The 22,336-nt window shown below is 37.5% G+C and overlaps 1 protein-coding gene across 1 annotated transcript in view; it reads right to left on the reverse strand.

Annotated features, from left to right (window-relative positions):
* LOC127452615 (ADAMTS-like protein 4) overlaps positions 1 to 22,336 on the reverse strand; it is a 72,013-nt gene that overhangs the window by 16,853 nt on the left and 32,824 nt on the right. Inside the window, exons 5-7 of the mRNA XM_051718226.1 lie at positions 18,984 to 19,086; positions 4,092 to 4,231; positions 3,618 to 3,822 (exon numbers count right to left, since the gene is read on the reverse strand). Of these exons, the coding sequence (XP_051574186.1) occupies positions 3,618 to 3,822; positions 4,092 to 4,231; positions 18,984 to 19,086 (448 nt within the window). The remainder of the gene's footprint in view (positions 1 to 3,617; positions 3,823 to 4,091; positions 4,232 to 18,983; positions 19,087 to 22,336) is intronic.

A 22,336-nucleotide genomic window follows, 5' to 3' on the forward strand; every position in this document is an offset into this window, starting at 1 on the left:
AGATGCTGGTGTTTATGAGTTTCCTGCCATAATCACACATCAAATGCAGTTTTGAATTTACAGAGTTCTTCTAAGAGGAGTTCATGGCTAATGTGTCAAGGAAAGATGTTTGACAAGGCAAGAATGTAGCAAGAGTATCAGAAAACAAAAATTACTGAGCAAAACTACACAAAGGTTCCAATATGGCAAAAGAAAAGCCCAAATGAGATCTTATAAATCTCTCAGTTGTATCTCCTAGAGTTGCAAATGGAGAGCAAATGGAGAATTTTGCTGAAGTCTCCTGCTTCTCAGATTGGTCTCATGAGAAAAAGACCCCATTAATCCCCATGCGTAGTTGTCGATCAATTTGGGTGTTTATATTTTTTTCAGACTGATCTCACAGTGAATCCAGAAGCAGTAGGTTGACTTTTATTCAGCTAAACTCAGTCTTTGCTCACTAAAATTCTGAGCACTTCCCCTAGTGGCCGAACCGGGAAGTGTTGTTGGGCTCCAGTTTCCGGGTGAAAAACCCACAGAGTGCGCCAAAAGCGAATTGTAAAGCGAGTTGTTTTTATTTGTAAATAATGTAATCCAGTCAACAGGAATGCATATTTTAATAACTCTATCCCTAAATTTTCCTTGTCACTGATTATGAAAACACAATTACTATTTGGTTTCAACACGCGACAAGAACCCGGGTCTTCCGCACTGCTGATGCAACGCACTTGAATCAGTTGCGCCACAGGAGAAGGTTAACAACTGTAACCAATACAAAATATCTGATAGGAGATGCCGTTTGTCAGTAACTTAGCATGATACGGCAGATTTCAGTGTACTGGAACATTCGGAAGCAACGTGCCGACATTATGTTGATTTTTTCGGATACGATGTTAATCAAGAGAGTGGTCCAAGGCCTGTTTAATGTTGCAATATATGTATAATTTCACATGTATAAAATATAATGTAATGATTGTAAATGAGATACAGACAATTTTTATTAAATAATTGTATTTCATTAAAAATTCATGACATTTATGAAAACAAAACATGTGTTCTGTTGGCTGATGCGATAGTATCAAAATGAACAAATATAGGCTAATCAATGGGCCTGGCCAATATATCGGCCTATCGCTACTCTAAAAATAATTTTCTTACTTAGTATTTTTGTCTTATTTTCCATCAAAAATATCTAAGCATCCTTAAAACAAGAAAAAAATTATTTAGAAGGGTTTAAGCTTAAAACAAGAAAAAAACTTTTGCCAATAGGGTGTGAAAAATAAACTTTTTTCCATCTTTTTTATTTTTATTTTTTTTTATCCCATTGGCAAATAATTGTTCTTGTTAGATTGTGTTTCTCTGAAAACAAGACAAAATATTTTACATAATTTTGCATCTCAAGTGAATTTATCTTGTTTTAAGAATGTTTAGATATTTTTACTGGAAAATAAAAAGACAAAAATACTATTTCGTTTTTTATTTATATTTTTTGCAGTGAGTTTCACTGTGCTTAGACTTGTTGAGATACCAAAGTCTGCAATCAAAAGATTTCAAAATGACATAGCAACACCCTAGAGAAACCTTAGCAACCACCCAGAATACCCTAGCAGCTGACAAAGTGCCCTAAAACCCTCTAAAACCAGCAAACCAGACCAGCTTGACCAAGCTGGTAGACCAGTTAAGACCTGCAAACAAGCTTAGGCTGGTATAAGCTGTTTTTTATTTAATTTGTCCAGCAGGGTATTAGTGTGGAGGTATCATCTAGTTTAAATAAAACCATCCCTAAACGTCACACAAAACAACAAAACAAAACGAGCAGTGGTTGGTTGATTTATGTTTCAGTCAGATGGTCTCTTCCTGTCTAAGTGGGCGGTTCTTGACCAGTAAAAAGCTGCATTTGCCAAGACCAAATTCTCTCAGCTAAGCTATCCACATGAATTTCATCTTTATGTCAACTATTTTGTATTCGTGTTTATTTTTATTTCTCCAAAGGAATTTTGGAGAAAGTTGATGATTAAATGAAACATAACTGACTCCATTAAGTCTCCTATGCTGTGAAAGAGCAACTCCGGAGCAAAACAACTGGGGCAGACAGAATCACTGAGAGCCAAAATGAGCGCAGGAGAGAACAAACAAAGCCAGTGCAGAAGGAATTTTGAGGAAAATATAAATACTGTATATATAGTTTATGTAACCCTGTATCTGTTTTGTCTGCTACATCAGTCTGCCTCCAAGGCACAATCACACACACACTCACAGAAATGGACCTGTGGGTATGGAGAAACAAACACAGACATGTCTACGGCTCTGACTCAGGGTCATATTCACTTAAGAAAACATGCCCCGCATTGCCTAATACACTAAACCCAAAGAGATCACCCAAACCCTAAGCACATAAGGCCTGCAGCCGTGAGTATGTGCATTCCTGAGTCATGTTCAGGCTACTATTAAAGCCGAACGCAATATCAGCATCCCGTTGACTCATCCCTGCCCCAAACGCACAATCCGTAAAGAATGATTTGCTGAAAGCATGGAACATTATCACTGATAAATGTTTGAACATGCTCTAGAACCTGCAAGAGTGACCCACAGCAGCTGTGATGAATTTAAAACAAGACTTTCTGCTGCTGATTGCTGTTGTTTATAAGCTGAATGTTTGGCAGGTGCTCAGAGCTTTGCTTTGGTCTCCGTGAGCAGGACTTTCTCCACAGAACAATGGTGAATTCATGCTAATCTCACCCCAGCAGTTAGGAACAAACCCAGGTCTAAAGTTTACACAAGGCAGTGTGTATACAGTATATGTGGACAGACAGACATGCACACACTCACAAATGTCATGTTTCATGTCATTGTAGGAGCTTCCAATAAACTTCTGTTGTTCATATTATAATTACTGCAAACGTAATAATTTTTGCAATATACGCAATATAATATTTTTGTGTCAGGAAGGTACCGAAAGTTCAACAGAAAAAAGCTGTTATTCACTAGAAGTTTTACTCTCCAGCAAAAGAGATTTGAGAGCTACTGTGGAAGGGAAGATTTTCAGTGAATGACAATTTAAATTTCAGTCTGTTCAAGACACAAAGCTATTTTATGCCTTCAGATAACTTGGAATATAGTGCAGGAGTCATATTAAACACTTTTATGATCCTGTTATGGTGCTTTTTTGTTTGCATTTTTGGAGCTTGACAGCCTCAGTTCACTTTTATTATATGGATAAGAGCAGCTAGGACGTTCTGCAAAGTCACTCCATCTATGCCTAACAGAAGAGTGAAATTAATATGGGATTCAAATTACATGAGGGTGAGTAAATAATGACAGAATATGTGGTGCGCTCGATCAAAATAGGTCTTTGGTAGGAATTTGGTAGGAGTTTTTTTTTGGAAAAACATGAAATTTGGTCAAAAATGTGATTTTTAGTCTCATAAATCTCAAAATGTGATTGTTTCAATCCAACCTAAAATGATGGAAGGTTAAATATTCATTTTTAGGTGAGCTATTCATTTAACGTGAAATAAGACTAGAAATTACTTTGTTCGTTTAAGAAGCTGTTTCTCACTATGAAAGTTTTTCCGGTTTTACAATTATTGTGGGGATTTTATTGTGGTCCCTATTAAAGTGCACAAACACAAAGTTAGTACCCAGGTAGTTTGGACTGGCTCCTCTCTCTGTGATGTTAATAGCCGTAGCTCCAGGTGGAATGTCAAGGATTTTGTGGTAACCCAGAGGAACACTTGTGTTCAGGAAACTTCCGGTGATGCGCTCGCAGGTTCTGTCTCCACCTCCACACACACCACAGCGATCCCGAACCAACTCTGAGCCCAACACACCGTCACAACCCTCAATCTGAGAGAGAGATATGGAGACAAAGAGTATTGGTAAAAATATTTAAGTGCAATAAAATGAGCATGAAAATGTTGAATATAAAAATACCTGTTCAAATACTTTTTGGGGCCACTATAAACACATAAAAACGTGATCTATAGAGCTGAATTTTGGCAGTGTAGCTGTTCTCAAACATCAGTATTGCAGATTCTAAAGATTTAAAATGTTTCCATGTATCTAGTGTCCATGTATAATTTTTACGAGTGTATTTGAGAAGTGTGTTTTCTCACCAGACAGCGTCCTCCCACACACACGTCACTGAGTGTGTTATTTGCACATGGAGTTCCATCTCGTACCCTCTCCGCCTGCCGGACGTAGAAACGATACCCGATGGGCCGACAGGTCAACTCACACTGCTGCTCCAGACCCACTACAAGAGAAAGATAAAAATGTGATTGTCGATGCTATTTGGCATTAGATTTATTATACTGAAGTAGTTTTTTTTTATTTGTATTTCTCAGTGTAAGAAGATACCCATAACTCTAAGTATAATACTTAAGTGTTAAACCTCACGGTTTCTACTATGGACATAAATGATACTTCAAATTGTATGGTTTGTGAGCTGTAACTTGTCACTTATAATTTTTGCTTGGTGGACAGTAAAACAAGAAAAAAGATCTCAAAACTCAAAACACCCTTGCAACCACTTGGCAGCAACCACCCAGATTGCCCGATAAACCACATAGTAATACCCTAGCAACCACCTAACAACACCCTTGCAACCACCTAAAAAAACCTAGCAACCACCTTAGCAACCACCCAGAACACCCTAGCAACCATCTAGAAGTGTCCGGAAAACACCCTAAACACCCTTGCAACAACTTGGCAGCAACCACCCAGATCGCCCGATAAACCACATAGCAACGCCCAAGCAACCACCTTACAATGCTCTTGCAACCACCCAAAATATCATAGTAACCACCTTAGCAACCACCCTGAACATCCAATCAACCATATAGCAATTCCCTTGCAACCATCAAACAACACCCTAGAAACCACCCCAACCACATAGCTACATCTTGCAACCAACTAACATCCTTGTAACCACACAAAACAAACCAGCAACCATATAGCATTGCCCAGCAACCATCTAACAACACCCTTGCAACCACCCAAAACACCCTATCAACCACATAGCAATATCCTAGCAACCAACTAACAATACTCTAGAAAACCACCCAAAACACCCTAGCAACAACATAGCAACTACCTAGCAACCACCCAGAACACTCTATCAAACACATAGCGACACTCTTGCAACTACCAAACAACACCCTTCCAACCACCCGAAACACCATTACAACCACACAGAACACTCTAGTACCAGTCTACCAGTGTTCTAAAAACCACCCACAACACCCTAGCAACCACTTGTCAGCAACCACCTAGAACACCCTATCAACCATATAGCAACACCCTAGCAACTACATAAGACCCTAGCAACCACCCAAAACTCCCTTGCAAATGACCCAGAACACCCTAGCAACCTTATAGCTACACCCTAGCAACTACTTAACAACACCCTTGCAACAACCCAAAACACCTGAGTAACCACCTAGCGACACCATAGAAACTAGTGGTCGACCGATATATTGCAGAGGCCGATAAATTGTCCGATGTTTGTAATTTTTTAATTATCGGCATCGGCCGACAAATTTTTCCCATTTGGCCGATTCTTTTTTTTTTGCCCACGAGGACGCACAGAATTGCCTGCTTGCATGTGAAGGATCGTCTGAGACATGTTAACGACCAATCACAGTTCATTTTGTTATTACGTGCCATCGTGTTACTACAATAACAGACTGGTGTGCAACACAGTGTCATTTAAACGGTCTGCATATCAGAGCCATGGCAGATGCATTTGAGTTCATAATGTTAAAGTGCTCACCTGTTTCATTCTCCCTCTCTCTCCTCAACAGTTCCCTGTAACTTTTAACTGTCTTGTCTAATGATAGAAAGGCAAATATCAATAAAACTTCTATCATATACTGTCTGCAAATATGCAGATATCTCATTTAAACAGATGTAATTCACAAACCTCACGAAAATAATTTTCATCCCGTCCAGCTCTCTTCTAATATCTTCTTCTGAAGCGCATATTCCATCAGCCAGAATCAAAACTTCAGGATAAGAATCAATTGTTCCTCTAATAATTCACAAATCATGATGGTCAGTCTGTGATAATACAAGCAGGCGATCCACGGCGTTTAAACTCCCAGTAGATTGCTGCTGATCTTGCTGAATCCACACGAGCGTGTAAGTGCAACTTCTAAGTAAAAGCGCTTCACATGCACTATAAAAGTAAATGTCTTATTCACTATGTACTGTATGTAAAATTGGTTTAATTGGGTCTTTTATGAGAAAATGCGATTGGTAATGCGCAAATGCCATCAATTGTTGCTGGACTACTGTGTGTACTGTCATTTCCTTCTTTCTAATATATTAAAAAATTTCTTAATGCAGAAATAAATTACAAAAAATGTATGACTAAACAGAAATCAGAAGAAACTACTATCTACCGTTTAAAATATAATCTTATTTTTTTAAAGATAATTAAATATAATACAAATGTATTAATATAATTTATTAGTACAAGTTTTGTGTGAAATTGAGTAAATACAGTGCTTAATAAGATTTATAATTTTTTTGAGCAATTTTATGTTTATGTTATTTACTATACTATATTGTGTGATATATCGGCACTGTATCGGCCTATCGGCCACCCCGCTCTCTGGATATCAGCATCGGCCATTAAAAAACACATATCAGAAATACTAATAGTTTCACTAATAGAAAGAGCTCAGCAACCACCCAGAACACCCTAGCAATCACTTAACAATACCCTTGCATCCACCTAGCAACAACTTAACAACCACCCAGAACACCCTTGCACCCAGATAGTAACACCCCAGCAACCTCCTAACAACACCCTTGCAACCACTCAACACTCGAGCAACTACCAAGCAACACCCAAGAAACACCTTAGCAACCACCCAGAAAACCCTAACAACCACACAACAGTGCCCTAGCAACCACTTAAAAACACCCTTGCAATCACCCAAAATACCCTAGCAACTACCTAGCACCAATTTAGCAACCATCCAGGACACCCTAGCACCCACATAGTAACGCCCTAGAAACCACCTAGAAACACCCTTGCAACCATCCAAAACACCTGAGCAACCACCTAGCAACACCCTAGAAAAACCTTATCAACCACCCAAAATACCCTAGCAGCTGACAAAGTGCCTTAAAACCCTCTAAAACCAGCAAACCAGACCAGCTTGATCAAGCTGGTAGACCAGTTAAGACCAGCAAACCAGCTTAGGCTGGTATAAGCTGTTTTTTATTTATTTTGTCCAGCAGGGTTTTAGTGTGGAGGTATCATCTAGTTTAAATAAAACCATCCCTAAACGTCACACAAAACAGCAAAACAAATCGAACTGTGGTTGGTCGATTTACTTGTCAGTCAGATGGTCTCTTCCTGTCTAAGTGGGCGGTTCTTGGCCAGTAAAAAGCTGCAATGTGGACTAGACCTTTTGCCATGTAGTCAAAGGTTTGGCTACGTGAGTCTCTCTCTCTGTCTATCGGAATCAGTTATCTTTGAGAGATTATGCTGGAGACAATGGTCGAAAGACAGAGACAGTCATAGATGGACAGAAAGACAAACGGGGGTGAGAAAGACAAGTCATAAGTTACTATAACAACAATGGACAAAGAAAAAGGTCACTTAAAAGAGGGCAAAAGTATAGAAGAATTATATTCCTCTCTCTTTTCATTGCTCTCTCTCTCTCTCTCTCTCTCTCTCTCTCTCTCTCTCTGGTGTGCAAACAGTAGAGTATATTCAGACTAAATATACTTCCCCACTATCTCCAACTCTAAACAAACTCAGAGACAGAATGAGTGCATGAGACAGCAAGACAGAGGGATGACAAGAGAAAGAAAGAACAGCACAGAATAAGAGAGGAATCTGTTCAGGGAAAGAGGGATATACAGAAAGACAAAAACAAAGAGATGGAATGCCAGAGAAAGAAAGTGAAAAAGAGAAGAAAAATACAGTGGTTTAAAACAATTATTTGGACACATGAGCTACACTAAAAATGAGTGAATGCAATGGCATTAGATTACACAATATCAAAGCAGGTGATATTTTGTTGTCTAATGCAATAACATACATACAAATGGCTTAAGTGTCCAAATACTTTTCGGGGCCACTACAAGCCAAAATAAATGGCTTTGGCAATACAAATGTACAATGGTATTAAACTGACACTGAACAATGAAGAGGCTGGCTCCTATTGACCTTGAGCTGTATTGTGATTGGCTAGGAACTTAGCTGGTGGTGTGTGTTACACAATGAAACCAGGCCTACCTCAAAATCTGTACACTGAAAAAGCAAAACAGACACATTTTCAGACAGTTTGGATGTAAAAGCCGACAGAGTAGGCAGATGTTACGCAAAGACGTGCCCAGATTTTCTGATCAAAGGCGTTGTGATTAAAAACACCCCATCATGTGCATGCCTCATACTACACTTCTTGCAGGAACCAAATCCTAAAGGTTGTGTGATCTTTACAGAAAAAAATATGACTTATGGAGTCAGCATTAAGTAGCTGACACAGATGGCACACTCCAAGACTATGCTCGGAATGAAATACTAGCTACTTCTGTACATACTGAATACTGCACAGTATACACTGTGTACTGCCTACTATATCTTTAAAAAGTCAAGATTCCTATTCAAGATATGTTTGTTTTTGTTTTGCACTTATTAGGTGGTATTTTAAGTTTATTGAACCATATTAAGACAGTAATTATAAAAAACTATTATTGGTTTTACTAAATTGTTACTTTTCCATGTTTCAATTACAATAAAACTGTCTGAACATTTTTAAGTTTACTGCAAATACTGTAATCATGAATAAATGTCAAACAAATGAACAACTTGCGTGTTTCACATATTTAAGATTACTCTAATTTTAAGATTTTAGCAATTTATTAGTAACAAGTTAATAAAAACAATACTAATTAGTCATAATTACTGTCTTAACATACAGTATTTAAATAAACTTGAATACCACCAAATAAATGCAAAACAAACTTATAACTTGAATAGATAAAATTTTGACTTTAGAACAGGGGTTACAGCTGTCTTTAATAGAATATTTTACTAATATATTAGTTACAGCTTTGTAAAGCCAATACTCGCGTTTGGGTCCTGATCACCCTGAAGGGGTTTACTTTGCAATAACAACCAGCTGACTGTATATTATACCACTTATTACATGGCTACTAAGCAAATAAATATATAAATGGACATAATGATTTTAATTGAAATTATGTAATTATGTGAGAAGAAATAAATCTCTAAACAGCTGAAATCCACCTCCAGTTTGCGTAAGAGTTCTATTGGTGTTTATTTTGTAATCTGACTCCTCTTTATCCAGCCTATTACAAGAGTAAATGCCAAATGAATAAATAAATGGATATGAAACATTGATTTGAGATTAAATTATTTTATTAGCTTACTTGAAGGGATCGCACAGTGATCTGAGAAGCAGGAAAGATGACTGCAATCCCAGATGAGCAGTCTGATACATCTTAATCCTTGGATGTGCGGTTGTTACTCAGAGATATAAGACCACTAGATGGCACCATTTACCAATCAGAATTGAGAATTCCAAAGCGCAGTGTATTCATTTGCTTTAATTACTGGCTTAATCTTGCTTAGTAAACTTGATAAATGATGGATCTCTGAAATTGAGCATCAAATTAAAATGAATTACATTACTTTCTACACAAAAATAAGACAATTAATACATTGTAAATTATGGCTGAGATAGCCTTACTCTACATTTAGTAATGTATTAATTACTGTCTTATTCATGCTTAACTAGTGCATTATTGTGGACCCTTAAAATAAAGTGTTAAATAAAGTGAAATGGGAATGTCATAAATTAGAAAAATGGAAAATAGAAGCATTTTCACTAGTAGCTTAAATCCTACTGTAATCACTGTAGAGATTATAAGAGTAGTATGTTAGCATTCTGAACATATCCCAGATATCTCTGTCTCACAAACACAACTGTTTCTCCAAATCTGTATATGCATCTCTCCCTCAAACTCTCTCACTGTCTCTGGCCAGTTAAAAGAGCTATTCTTCACAACTCCCCTCAAACTCTGTTTACAGTTCGCTCTGTGTGTCCCCACCACTGTCCCCAGCTGTACTGCTATCACACTGTTCTCGCTCCTCGCAAAACACATATCTCTCTTTCTAATAATCTCAGAGCTGGGTGGAGGGATTTTGGTAACGAGGCATTTGGACCAATGAGAGGAAAATGAAAGGATGGAATGTTTAGTGAGATCTAAAAGAGTGAGAGAGTTTGAAGGACAGGAGTACAGTTTCTCCATGCATGCACTCGCCAGATAGTGCCCAAATCACACTGCTTTTCATAATCGACAATATGAAATGGTTGATCAGTCGTTTGGAACTATTTCCATCAGTGGAGCAAAACTAGACAAAATAACTAGCCATAATGATATTTACTTATTATAGAACTGTCGTATACAAGCAATACCACACTATCAATTATATTTTACCACTATATTGTTTACCACTGTGTTACATCACCATTTCTTCTATTAACACTTATTAATTATTTGGGCACCAAAGACACAAGTTTGTTAAGTTTAGAAAGTGTCATTTCCCCCCATTCATCAATTATTCAGGTCTTCAGCTGCACAACTGTACAGGGCCTTCGTTGCCGTATTGTGTTCTTTATAATGCGGCACACATTCTCATTTGGAGACAGGTCAGGACTGAAGGCAGGCCAATCTAGCACCTGCACTCTCTGCTTATGCAGCCATGAACTTGTAATCCGGGCAGTATGTGGTTTAATGTTGTCCTGCTGGAAAATGCAGGCACGTTCCTGGAATAGATGGTGCTGGGTGGCAGCATGTATGTTGCTCCAAAATTTGTAAACATCTTTCTGCCTTAATGGTGCCCTCACAGGTGTGGAAATTTTGGGCTCTAACACACCCATACCATGACAGACAGGCTTTTAAACCTGACACCGATAACAGCTTGGATAGTCCTTTTCTATTTTGTCCCGGAGAACACAAAGGCTGTTTTTACCAAACACTATTTCAAATGTGGACTCTTCGGACCCCAAAACATGATTCCACTGTTCTAATTTCCATCTCAGATGAGACCCAGCACAGAGAAGTCAGTGTCTAGAAGTCAGCGCTTCTGGACAGTGTTGATGTATGGCTTCTGCTTTACATAGTAAAGCCTTAACTTGCATCTGTGGATGCAGCGGCAAATGGTGTTGACTGACAATGGTTTACAGAGGTATTCCCGAAACCATGTCATGATATCCATTACCGACATATGACGTTTTTTAAGATAGTGACGTCTGAAGGATCTGAGATCACGCACATTCAGAAGTGGTTTTAGGACTTGCTCTTTACGCACTGAGATTTGACTGGATTCCTTGAATCTTTTAACTATATTGTGCACATTAGAGGGAGAAATGCCTAAAATCCTTCCACCTTGACTTGGGGGAACATTGTTCACAAAGCGCTGGATTATTTGCTGACGTATCTGTAGGCAGATTGGTGAGCCTTGACCCATTCTTGCACTTGAAAGACAAGGCTTTTTTTTGAGGATTCCTATATACTATAACACAATCGCCTCACCTTAACATCACCTGTTTCACATCACCTTGTTTTTTCAACTCGTCAGATTGTTATAAGTCTTAAATTGCCCATGTATCAACTTTTTTGTAGCCTTTTGCAATCTGTTGAAATGAGTGTATATTTAAAAAAAAAAAAAACACAGAACATACGTTTTTGATTTTATTAGCATTTTCCATACTGTCCCAACTTTTTTGAAGTTGTTGGATGATAGCATGGCAATTTATATTACATTTGCTTTTATATATGCAAGTATATATATATATATATATATATATATATATATATATATATATATATATATATATATATATATATTTATATATATATTCAAATTCCCTAATCCGTGCAAACAGAGATTATTTAACACTTCTATTAAAATAAATGGAAGAAATTGGAACGCCCAATGGTCAACAGATGTAGAAAGGAAGTCCTGCCCTAACAGTAAAATATCCAATCACCTTTTAGATACAGATGTCGCCTGTCAATCAACTCGAGGAAGCGCATGCCCATTAGTTACACAAGCCAGGAAAATTAGGTTTTTTAGCATAATCTGAGGTAAAGAAGCACAATTTATGATACTAGTGTAATCAGATTTTACTGCTGGTTTGAAATAACTTCTTTGATCGTAATATTGACCAACCATTTTGGAGATTTCGGTCTTTCCCCATTCAAGTAAACAGGAGCTGCACTGTAATGCCACTTGTCTACAGAGAAAAATAGCTGCCCGTGTGCATTCCAAAGATGGCCACCGAGTTAACTGACTTGCTAAAAATGTAACATGTATGAAAATGGCCGTTTTGTAGCATTTGAAATATATGTTGCAAATATGTACAAGTATGTGCCTTAATTCCAGTTAAAAACACATATGGACATATATTTCAAATACATGTTTTACATACAGTATATTGGCATATCTTAGATTTCTGTATGTAATTTCTCCACCACTAGCACCAACGAAAATAGCAAAAATAAACAGCCTTCTGAATGCCCCCTGTCTGCTGTTGATTGGACAAACAGATAGTCCCGCCCCCAACTCATGTCATTGGTTGAATCAGTGTTGTTGTGTTGGTCTGGACGGGTCGTTCAAAACAGGAATTTTTCACAGAGACACATTGTTTATAGTTAAATAAATTAGCCTACCAATAGCCTACTAGCCTAGAAAGTACTTTAACACCGAAAAAGTTACACACTTCAGCTTTATACTGAGCCTCAGAAACACTGGTAGACTGAGAAAAAGACAAATCATGCATACAAATGCACAGCAGCACCATACAATAACAATTACTGCACACACACACACACACACACGCGCGCGCATTCTATCACATAATGATCTTGAGTTGTGCCGTCCAAAAAATGGTCTCCCAGGGACAGCAAAACAAAAGCATGTGCACACTCACACAAAGACGCCTTACAGCCAAACTCCCAAAGCCCAGTCCAACAATTTCTTGCATAAATGCAGGACGCTATTAACAGTTTTACTTCTAATAAATACAGAATGCATTCGAACACCTCCCACATATAGCACACACACAAACACAGTCCCAATGTCCCCTTGTCATACTGAGGCCACTTTTGCAATAGCTCATGACCTGAACAGCCCGAGTGTTTTTATTTTATTTTTTTACATAAAGCATATTTAGAAAAAAGTAAAAACACAGGGGTGAAGGCACTCCATGTCTCTGTCTCTTCAGTATAACAGACCTTTGTCCAGTATTGAACTCTGCCTGATTCTGAACTCTGTATGACAATCAGCTTTGTCCAACACTAAACTTTGTCCAATATTAAACTCCGTCTGATGCTGAGCTCTGCAAGCTACTTAGCAATAGTGTCCAACAACTCTGTCCAACACAAAACTTTGGTAAATAATGAACTGTTTGTCAAATCTTTGTAAAATACTGAACACTGTGTGATTCAAATCTTTGTTAAACACTGAACACTGTGTGATTCAAAGCTTTGTAAAATCCTGAACACTGTGTGATTCAAATCTTTGTAAAATACTGAACACTGTGTGATTCAAAGCTTTGTAAAATACTGAACACTGTGTGATTCAAAGCTTTGTAAAATACTGAACACTGTGTGATTCAAAGCTTTGTAAAATACTGAACACTGTGTGATTCAAAGCTTTGTAAAATCCTGAACACTGTGTGATTCAAATCTTTGTAAAATACTGAACACTGTGTGATTCAAAGCTTTGTAAAATACTGAACACTGTGTGATTCAAATCTTTGTAAAATACTGAACACTGTGTGATTCAAAGCTTTGTAAAATACTGAACACTGTGTGATTCAAAGCTTTGTAAAATACTGAACACTGTGTGATTCAAAGCTTTGTAAAATACTGAACACTGTGTGATTCAAAGCTTTGTAAAATACTGAACACTGTGTGATTCAAAGCTTTGTAAAATACTGAACACTGTGTGATTCAAAGCTTTGTTAAACACTGAACACTGTGTGATTCAAAGCTTTGTAAAATACTGAACACTGTGTGATTCAAAGCTTTGTTAAACACTGAACACTGTGTGATTCAAATCTTTGTAAAATACTGAACACTGTGTGATTCAAAGCTTTGTTAAACACTGAACACTGTGTGATTCAAAGCTTTGTAAAATACTGAACACTGTGTGATTCAAAGCTTTGTTAAACACTGAACACTGTGTGATTCAAAGCTTTGTAAAATACTGAACACTGTGTGATTCAAAGCTTTGTAAAATCCTGAACACTGTGTGATTCAAAGCTTTGTAAAATACTGAACACTGTGTGATTCAAAGCTTTGTAAAATCCTGAACACTGTGTGATTCAAAGCTTTGTAAAATACTGAACACTGTGTGATTCAAATCTTTGTAAAATACTGAACACTGTGTGATTCAAAGCTTTGTAAAATACTGAACACTGTGTGATTCAAAGCTTTGTAAAATACTGAACACTGTGTGATTCAAAGCTTTGTTAAACACTGAACACTGTGTGATTCAAAGCTTTGAAAAATACTGAACTTGGTCAGATAGTGAACTTTGTAAAACACTGAACTCTGTTTGATATAAAACTCATTAAATATTACAATTTGTCTGATACTGAATGCAATCCATTTCAGAACTTTATAAAATACTGAACTCTGTCAGATACAAAAGTTTGTGAAATACTGGACTCTGTCGAATATTGAATGTAGTTTTGAACTCTGTAGAATACTAACTTCCTCCAATACAAAAATGTGTAAAATACTGAACTCTATTCTAAACTGAACTTTGAACAATACTAAACACCATCCATTCTACTGACAGCACAGTACTTTTTTACTGAACTTTGTAGAATACTGAACTCTGTCTGATACAAAATTTTGTAACATACTGAATTTTGTAGAATGCTGAATTCTATGCGATTCTTTACTTTATAAAACACTAAACTCTGTCCATTACAGTATTTCGTAAAGTACTGAACACTGTTGGATACTGAAAGCTGTGATACTTAACTCTCTTGAACTCTGCTGCCATTCTCCCATTCGCTGAAATCAAGTTTTCAATTCTATCTTCAAGAAATGCTCGAAAACACAACACTTCCATGAGCACTTGACTCAAAGCTATTAATACACTTACCCTGAAACCATAAAAACTCTAAACTCAACTACCTCACTGATATTTTACTGTGTCTCACCCACATCTCTGTTCTAGCTTGTATTTTTCGAAGACATTTTTGAAATACTTTAATGGCACTTCTCATAACTGTCTCCTTATGATGAATCACTTACATCGTAGTATTACTCACGTCACTGTAAGTCATGCATAAGCTGCTAAATAAATTAATGTAAATCATTCTATTAAATTACATGTAACCAAGATTACACTGAATTGTGAATTGTAAAAGCAAACATTCTGCTACCCAAAAACAAACTGTGCCAAACCTCATGTCTACATTGCAGATTATTTCTCTTTAATGATTGCTTGATTTTTTTGATTTGTATTACATTGAAACAAAACAAAAGCTGGCACACTCCTTTTCACGTAACAAGGCTTGGAGTAAATATCATGCAATCAGTACACAATCCTTTCTGCACATGTGAAACAACTTTTAATTCACTTAAGCTTTTCCTGATCTAGAATTGATTTACTGAACATGATGGGAAGCACCAGTGAGTTCACTCAAACTCTAAGAGCCATGATGAGAAAAAGCTCAGTTATTAAAAGATATAAAGTCAATAGCGGAGCTGCATCAACAAATAACATAAAAGAAAACCACCACTCTAAAATCTGTCTCCAGCAGCTGTGATTTCTCAGAGCAGGCAAGGGTGGCAATGTCTCCTCAAAAATTAGTGCGAGCTGAATAAATGACTTTACATAAATAAAACAAATAAAATATTATGAAATGTAAACTCATCTTTCTGCAGTCACTCTGTCAAACAGCGACACCCAGCGCATAAAGTTTCAGTGGGAGGTAGTGTCTCTCAAGCCTCTCTTCAGCTCATTGTATTTTCATTCAGTACCTGTAGCGTGGTGTGAATGTGGGGTGGGATAACCGCCGAATACAGTGAAAAGTCACGTGAGGGGAGACACTGGATCCGATTATCGCTGATTCGTTCAATACGAATAGTGCTCTGCCTCTCATGCTCTCATCCTCACAGCGGGTCTCTGCAGATCGCTATGAATGGGACGAACTGATGGAAGTGCAGAAAATATTTGCACAGAAAACAACTAACTGACACAGACAAGCGCATTTTTGGTCACATTCAAATCAAAATGAACTTAAAATACTTGAAATCTGAAATGGTATTTGAGTGACACGCTTTTAAGTGAGCACTTGTTCGACATCAGCCAACTCAAGATATTTGCTGACTTCAAGTGGACCTGGGAAGCTCATACCTCCGAGTTGGGCATTTGTTACAACAACATGTCAAGCATTCATGTGGTAAGCAAAATACGGAAGAAGCCAAACTTAAAGAAATACACAATGAATGATGGCAAAAGCTCTTTTTCTGTTGTACCAGTGAATGAACATAAATGAATACACATGCAACACTTATTCACGACATACATTATTTGATTTATAAATACATGGTGTCTAACAAATTATTCATTCATTTGCTTAAAACAAACTGCAAATGGTGAGTCATTAGTTGACTGTCATATACAACAAAATAATATTATTAAAATAAAGTACAGAAGTTGAAATATTTTTGCAAAATCATTACTTTCCATCATCTTTCCTCTCGACACACCTTTTCCAACATCCCATCTCGACAACTCAAGTATCATCTAGAAGTCTGAGTTTCCAACTTGTAAGTATGACTTAGCTTGATCATTCATGTGCTTGGAACTTGTAATTATGATATTTCAAACTCCACTTGAAGGGCACACTAATAACAAAGTTTCACGGTTCTAATCACATGATTTAAAGTTCTAAGCTTAAGATTCAAGGTCTCATAAACTCAAGACCTGTGGTTCTAAACTCAGGTTTTTAGGCTCTAAAGTCAAGATTCAAGTTTCTAAACTAGGATTTGTGGTTCTAATCTCAAGTCAAGATTTGCGGTTCTAGAAAAAAAGATTCAAGATATAAGCATCTAAACTGAAGATTCACATATTCTAAACTTAGATTCAAGGTTCTAAATACAAGATTTTAAAACTCAAGATTCAAAAATCTAAACTTCAATTTGTAGGTTCTAAACTCAAGATTGTAGATTCTTTACTCATGTTTTGAGGTTCTAGACTCACAATTCAACATTCAAAACTCAAGATACACTTATTCCAAGTTCAAGATTTGAGGTTCTAAACTCAAGATTCAATATTCTAAACTCAAGGTTCAAGGTTCTAAACTCAAGTCAAGATTTTAGGTTCTAGAAAAAGATCCAAAATTCAAAGTTCTAAACTAAAGATTCCACATTCTAAACTCACATTTGTGTATATAACATTGTAAACTCGAGACTCAAGATTCTAAACTCTAATTTTTAGAATCTAAACTCAAGATTGAAGATTCTATATACAAGATTGGAGGTTCTAGACTTAAGATTCAAGATTCTAAACTCAAGAATTAAACATATTATACTCTTGATTTAAGGTTCTAAACTCAAGACTCAATGTTCCAACACAAAATTTTAGGTTCAAAACTCAAGATTCACACATTCCAAGCTCACACTGAAAACCCTTATAAGTTGACTTAATAAATTGATTGAGTAAACTCGTTCCCTCAAATGAATTGAGTAATGGCGTCTCCAAAACTTGTGTAATTAGGTTCACTTAACTTGGTGTTCATATAGAATGAACTTAACTATTTGTTAAGGTAACTAGATGCAAGTTAACTTAACACAGATTTGCTACATACATCTTGTTGTTTTATTTGAATGGACTCAAATTTAGGTCATACAATAAAACAGCTTAAATAATGAAGATTATAACTGATTCTGGATCAGTCACAAAATAAACTTAGTCAACAGGGTCCAACTTGGCCAAAGGAGACACAAATCACCCTATTGGTGACATCACATGAAGCAACTCTTTGCAACAAAACAACATGAATAATACTGTAAAAGAGCTAAAACCTCTATGAATTCTTAATAACAACACTTTAAATGCCTCCATTTGTTCCCTTTGACCAAGGAAACATAACTAAATAATTAAAGTGCAAGGCGTTGTGGGTATTCCCCATAGCCTCAATTTAGGCACTTAGATATTTGAGTTATGAGTCCAAAACTTCACATTTCAAGTAAACCCAAAACTTTAGGTTCTAAACTCAAGATTGAAGATTCTAAACTCAAGATTTGTTGTTTTCTCTAAGGGCATACTGTATGTTAAAGAGGAGTTCCTGCACACTTGAATCTCTCTGTTGTAGGCCAGTTGGTTCCCTCTCCTCAATAGCAGATTGGGTATCACTTCAGTTACGCCTGTCCTCATTTCCCCCTTTTTCAAGCCTCTCACTTACTATTCAGCTTTTTCTTCCTCCATTCACATCTTTCTCCTCTTATTCACCAGCCCTTTCATGCCACCCATCCATCCATCCATCCATCCATCCATCCCAAACAGCACCATTTTTCATCCGGTTGCCATGACTCTGTAACCTCTTTTATCAATGGCTCTTCCTCCCTCATCCGATTTCTCCACTATAAGTCCCACTCTTTCTTTCTCTCTCTTTTCTGTATTGTTGATTTATAGAGGTGGTCTGGTCCATGTTCTGTCTTGGTGACTTTTACTTTTAATTTGGTCGAAGAGATAGCAAAACAGTACAGTCTAATATGAATGTGCACAATATAACAATTTAAATGAGATGGGGGGAAATTGTTGTGTGTGCAGTTATGTAGTACACTTGATTATTACACAATAAAGCTAGAGTGTTGGACTTCACTATGAAAGAGAGGTGTGTAACTAAAAGGAGGGTAATATTCCCCCACACCTGTGTATTGCCTTCATTTTTTCAATTTATAGCCCCTCAATTTGCGTTTCTAACCTTCTGTGAAAGGCTCCCAGTCATACACGCGTCCCATAAACTCCTGACTGTTGAACGCTGCACACTGCTCAGCCCTGGAGTTTACTGCAGCACCTGGACATGCCTACAGGGAAAGAGAGAGACACATTAAAATACAGAGTCTCACACTGAGATAGAAAGTCAAATGAGTTTGGATCAACACGAGGGTGAGTAAATTACGGAATTTTCAGTTTTGGGTGAACTGCTCCTTTAAGTTAGTAGTGTCACTTTCAATAGTATTTCCTCCCCAACACTGTTGCTGGATCAACCTGTTACAGAAAGTGATATATTAGCTACCATATGGAAATAATGAAAAACCTGGATACCCTCAAATAAATCTTGAGAGAGAGGGAGAGAGAGAGAGAGAGAGAGAGTGAGAGAGAGAGAGGCCTAGGTTTATGGAATTGGAGCAAGCCAAGAGCAAGCAACTGAAGAAGACAACTTGAACTGGCACACATTTTAAGAAATGAAAAACAGACAAACCACAGACAAGTCAGGCAGAACGAGAAATATGTGTAAAAATGTATGCCATCATAAATCAAATATATCAGCATTAAGATGGTAAATGAATTATGTAATTATGTTTGTGTATGTATGTATCTTAACATCATAACTAATGCTGTAAGTAGCGAAAGCACACTTTATTAAAGTACATTTTTTTGCAATGTGACAACATTTTCAGGACACTTTTTACCAGCCAATTCTCATTAATGCAAAACGTCTGGACGTTTTACTTTTACTGTTGCCATTGTTTTCAATGATGCTTCTCATTACAGTTTCATAGCCATGTTTTTACTGTAGTAGTACAATAAAAAAAAGATGCTTTTGTACAATGATTTTCTTAATTAAAACCAGCAAAAATGAAAGGCAGTACCAGGAGAGTACTACTGTGATGTATAATATAGAAAAGATATTTTCTTCACATTGCAGATTGTGTAAACTTTACCCAATTAAATTAATATATATATATATATAAGTAAATTATTTTTACATTTTTATTTAATTCATTGTAATGGAAATTTGTTTTAAAATTGAAATGCATAAATCTTAAAAATATTTTGGAGTAAAATTGGACCAGGACATTTTCTAGACAGGTTACGTGAGAATCACCCATAAATAATGACATCATTTTTGAACTATTGTTATTTTGGGGCTAACTATTCTTGCAGAAAGCACAACAAAAAATACAAAAAATCTAAAAAATAAACAGATGCAAACAGAAAAGGGTTTATTTGTAAGTTTTTAAAACCTGACCCAAGGAAGGCTTTTACTCACAAACTGTACAGAGTTGATACATAACAGTGAAAGAGGTTTTACTGCCTTTCCTCAGGCCACATTTACTTCTACAGTGTTCCTTGTTAATAGGGCCACTGTCAAAGAGGGGCACACTCAGGGCAGACCACATTTACACACACACACGCAAACAGCTAAATCGGATCTTATTACCAAGAGAAGTTGAATGCTTGCAAGCTCAGTGGGAAATCAGGGTGTAGTGTTCACACACACACACACACACACACACACACACACACACACACACACACGTATGGTTGGCTCAGATATATACCCATGCCAGATGAATGTGGTGAGAGCTTGTGATTTTCCCGCACATGTTGTGAACACTAACAATATGACAGATGTGACTCCAACACACACACACACACAAACACACATTTTCTCTCGCTGCATCTCTTGAGTTTTCTCTTTCTCTCTGAATATCTTGTTCTATTGTTTTTAAATCCTGTGTCCAGCTGACAAAAGCAGCTGGGGGGGGGGGGGGTTGGGGGGGTTGTTGTTCATATCGTTGGATGGACGGGGGTGGGTGGTTTTTGGTGTAGAAAGACTAACTAAATTGTGCTCAAGACAATTACCAAAACGGCAATTGCAAGTGGGGTGGCCAATGGGCTAGCTCTGCCACTGGCTCTAACATGCAAGAGAGGAAAACATATCTGAATAAAGACCAAAAGAAATGAAAGTACAAGGAATGTGCACACAAAGACATGGGAGAATGTATATACATGGTTTTTAGGAGCTTCTGTGTGTGTGTGTGTTAGAGAAAGGGTGTGTGTGATAGAGCATGTGGGGTTAATTTGTGTAGCACTGAAAGAATGTGGGCTTTACATTTCTTTCGTTGTGTCCAAGTATGTGTGTGTGTGTGTGTGTGTGTGTGTGTGTGCGTGTGTGATTTTGCAACACATGTTTTTAATATGTGGGTTTTGACATATGTGTGTGAGTTTGTGTCAATGTGTTTGCAGCAGTGCTAACACAGCAGTGTTGGGGAAGCTAGTTTGAAACTGTAGCTTCCCCAAGTTACAAGCTACTCATAACTTAAAGTAATTCAACTACAGTCAAGCTATTCTTATGTAGTTAGCTTCACTATAAGCTGCTTACAAAAACTATAAGAAACCATGGTTAATGTTTGTTAAGGGTTAAGCAAATAGGGTGACCACATTAAATTGAACAAATTTATACTTAATATATACTAATAAACCAGAAAATGCAGTGTTTAATGTAACTAAATCAAAATATAGTGATAAACAGCAGCAATTAATTTAATATTTTGAGGCAAAGTCCCTTTAAGGCTGTGCAGTGCTCAAGTGAATAGTTCATTTACATGAACTGTCCAAAAGAACCGTTTCACTAAAAATGATTTGGATCTCCCAACGCTACATGAGAAATATTCATTGCTCCACTGCTGTGTTTGCAATAAAATGTGACATATGTAACATTTTGTGATGCTACTGTGATACTCGCGGGAAAATCTAGCTTGTTACTGGATAAGCAACACTATTGTGAATATATCTGATCTACTGTCATGATACTGAAAAAAGTAATTAAGTTAGTAGCTGTGACGAGGAGGGGGTTGTGGCCGGGCCATGATGACGCATGCCTGGCGCTGAGTTGACTAAGAGAGATAAGGGGGGGCCGGAGACGCCAGTTCGAGAGAGAGCCCTCACCGCTGTTGGAGGGTCGCGACGCTGAGGAGATATGGTGTGGTGGTACTGGAGCTGTTCGCCAGGAGATTGAGGAGACGCTGCCAACTGCCAGGGGGTGGGGGAGCTTGCTGCCATCCGCCAGGAAGCGGAGGAGACGCTGCCGTCCAACCAGAGGGTGGGGGAGCTCGCTGCCATCCGCCAGGAGGTGGAGGAGCCATTGACGTCAGCCGGGAGGCAGAGGAACCTGCTGCCATCTGCCAGGAGGCAAGGACTAGTGCCATCCCCCGGCATCATGGAGGACCGCTGCCCAGCTGGCCAAGGACCAGGCGACAGCGTGTACGGGGACCGGCAAGCCAATTTTTCTCTCTCTCCTCTCTCTCTTTCTCTCTTGTACTGTCT

Source organism: Myxocyprinus asiaticus, chromosome 15 (genome assembly GCF_019703515.2).
Source record: "Myxocyprinus asiaticus isolate MX2 ecotype Aquarium Trade chromosome 15, UBuf_Myxa_2, whole genome shotgun sequence".
NCBI lineage: Eukaryota > Metazoa > Chordata > Actinopteri > Cypriniformes > Catostomidae > Myxocyprinus > Myxocyprinus asiaticus.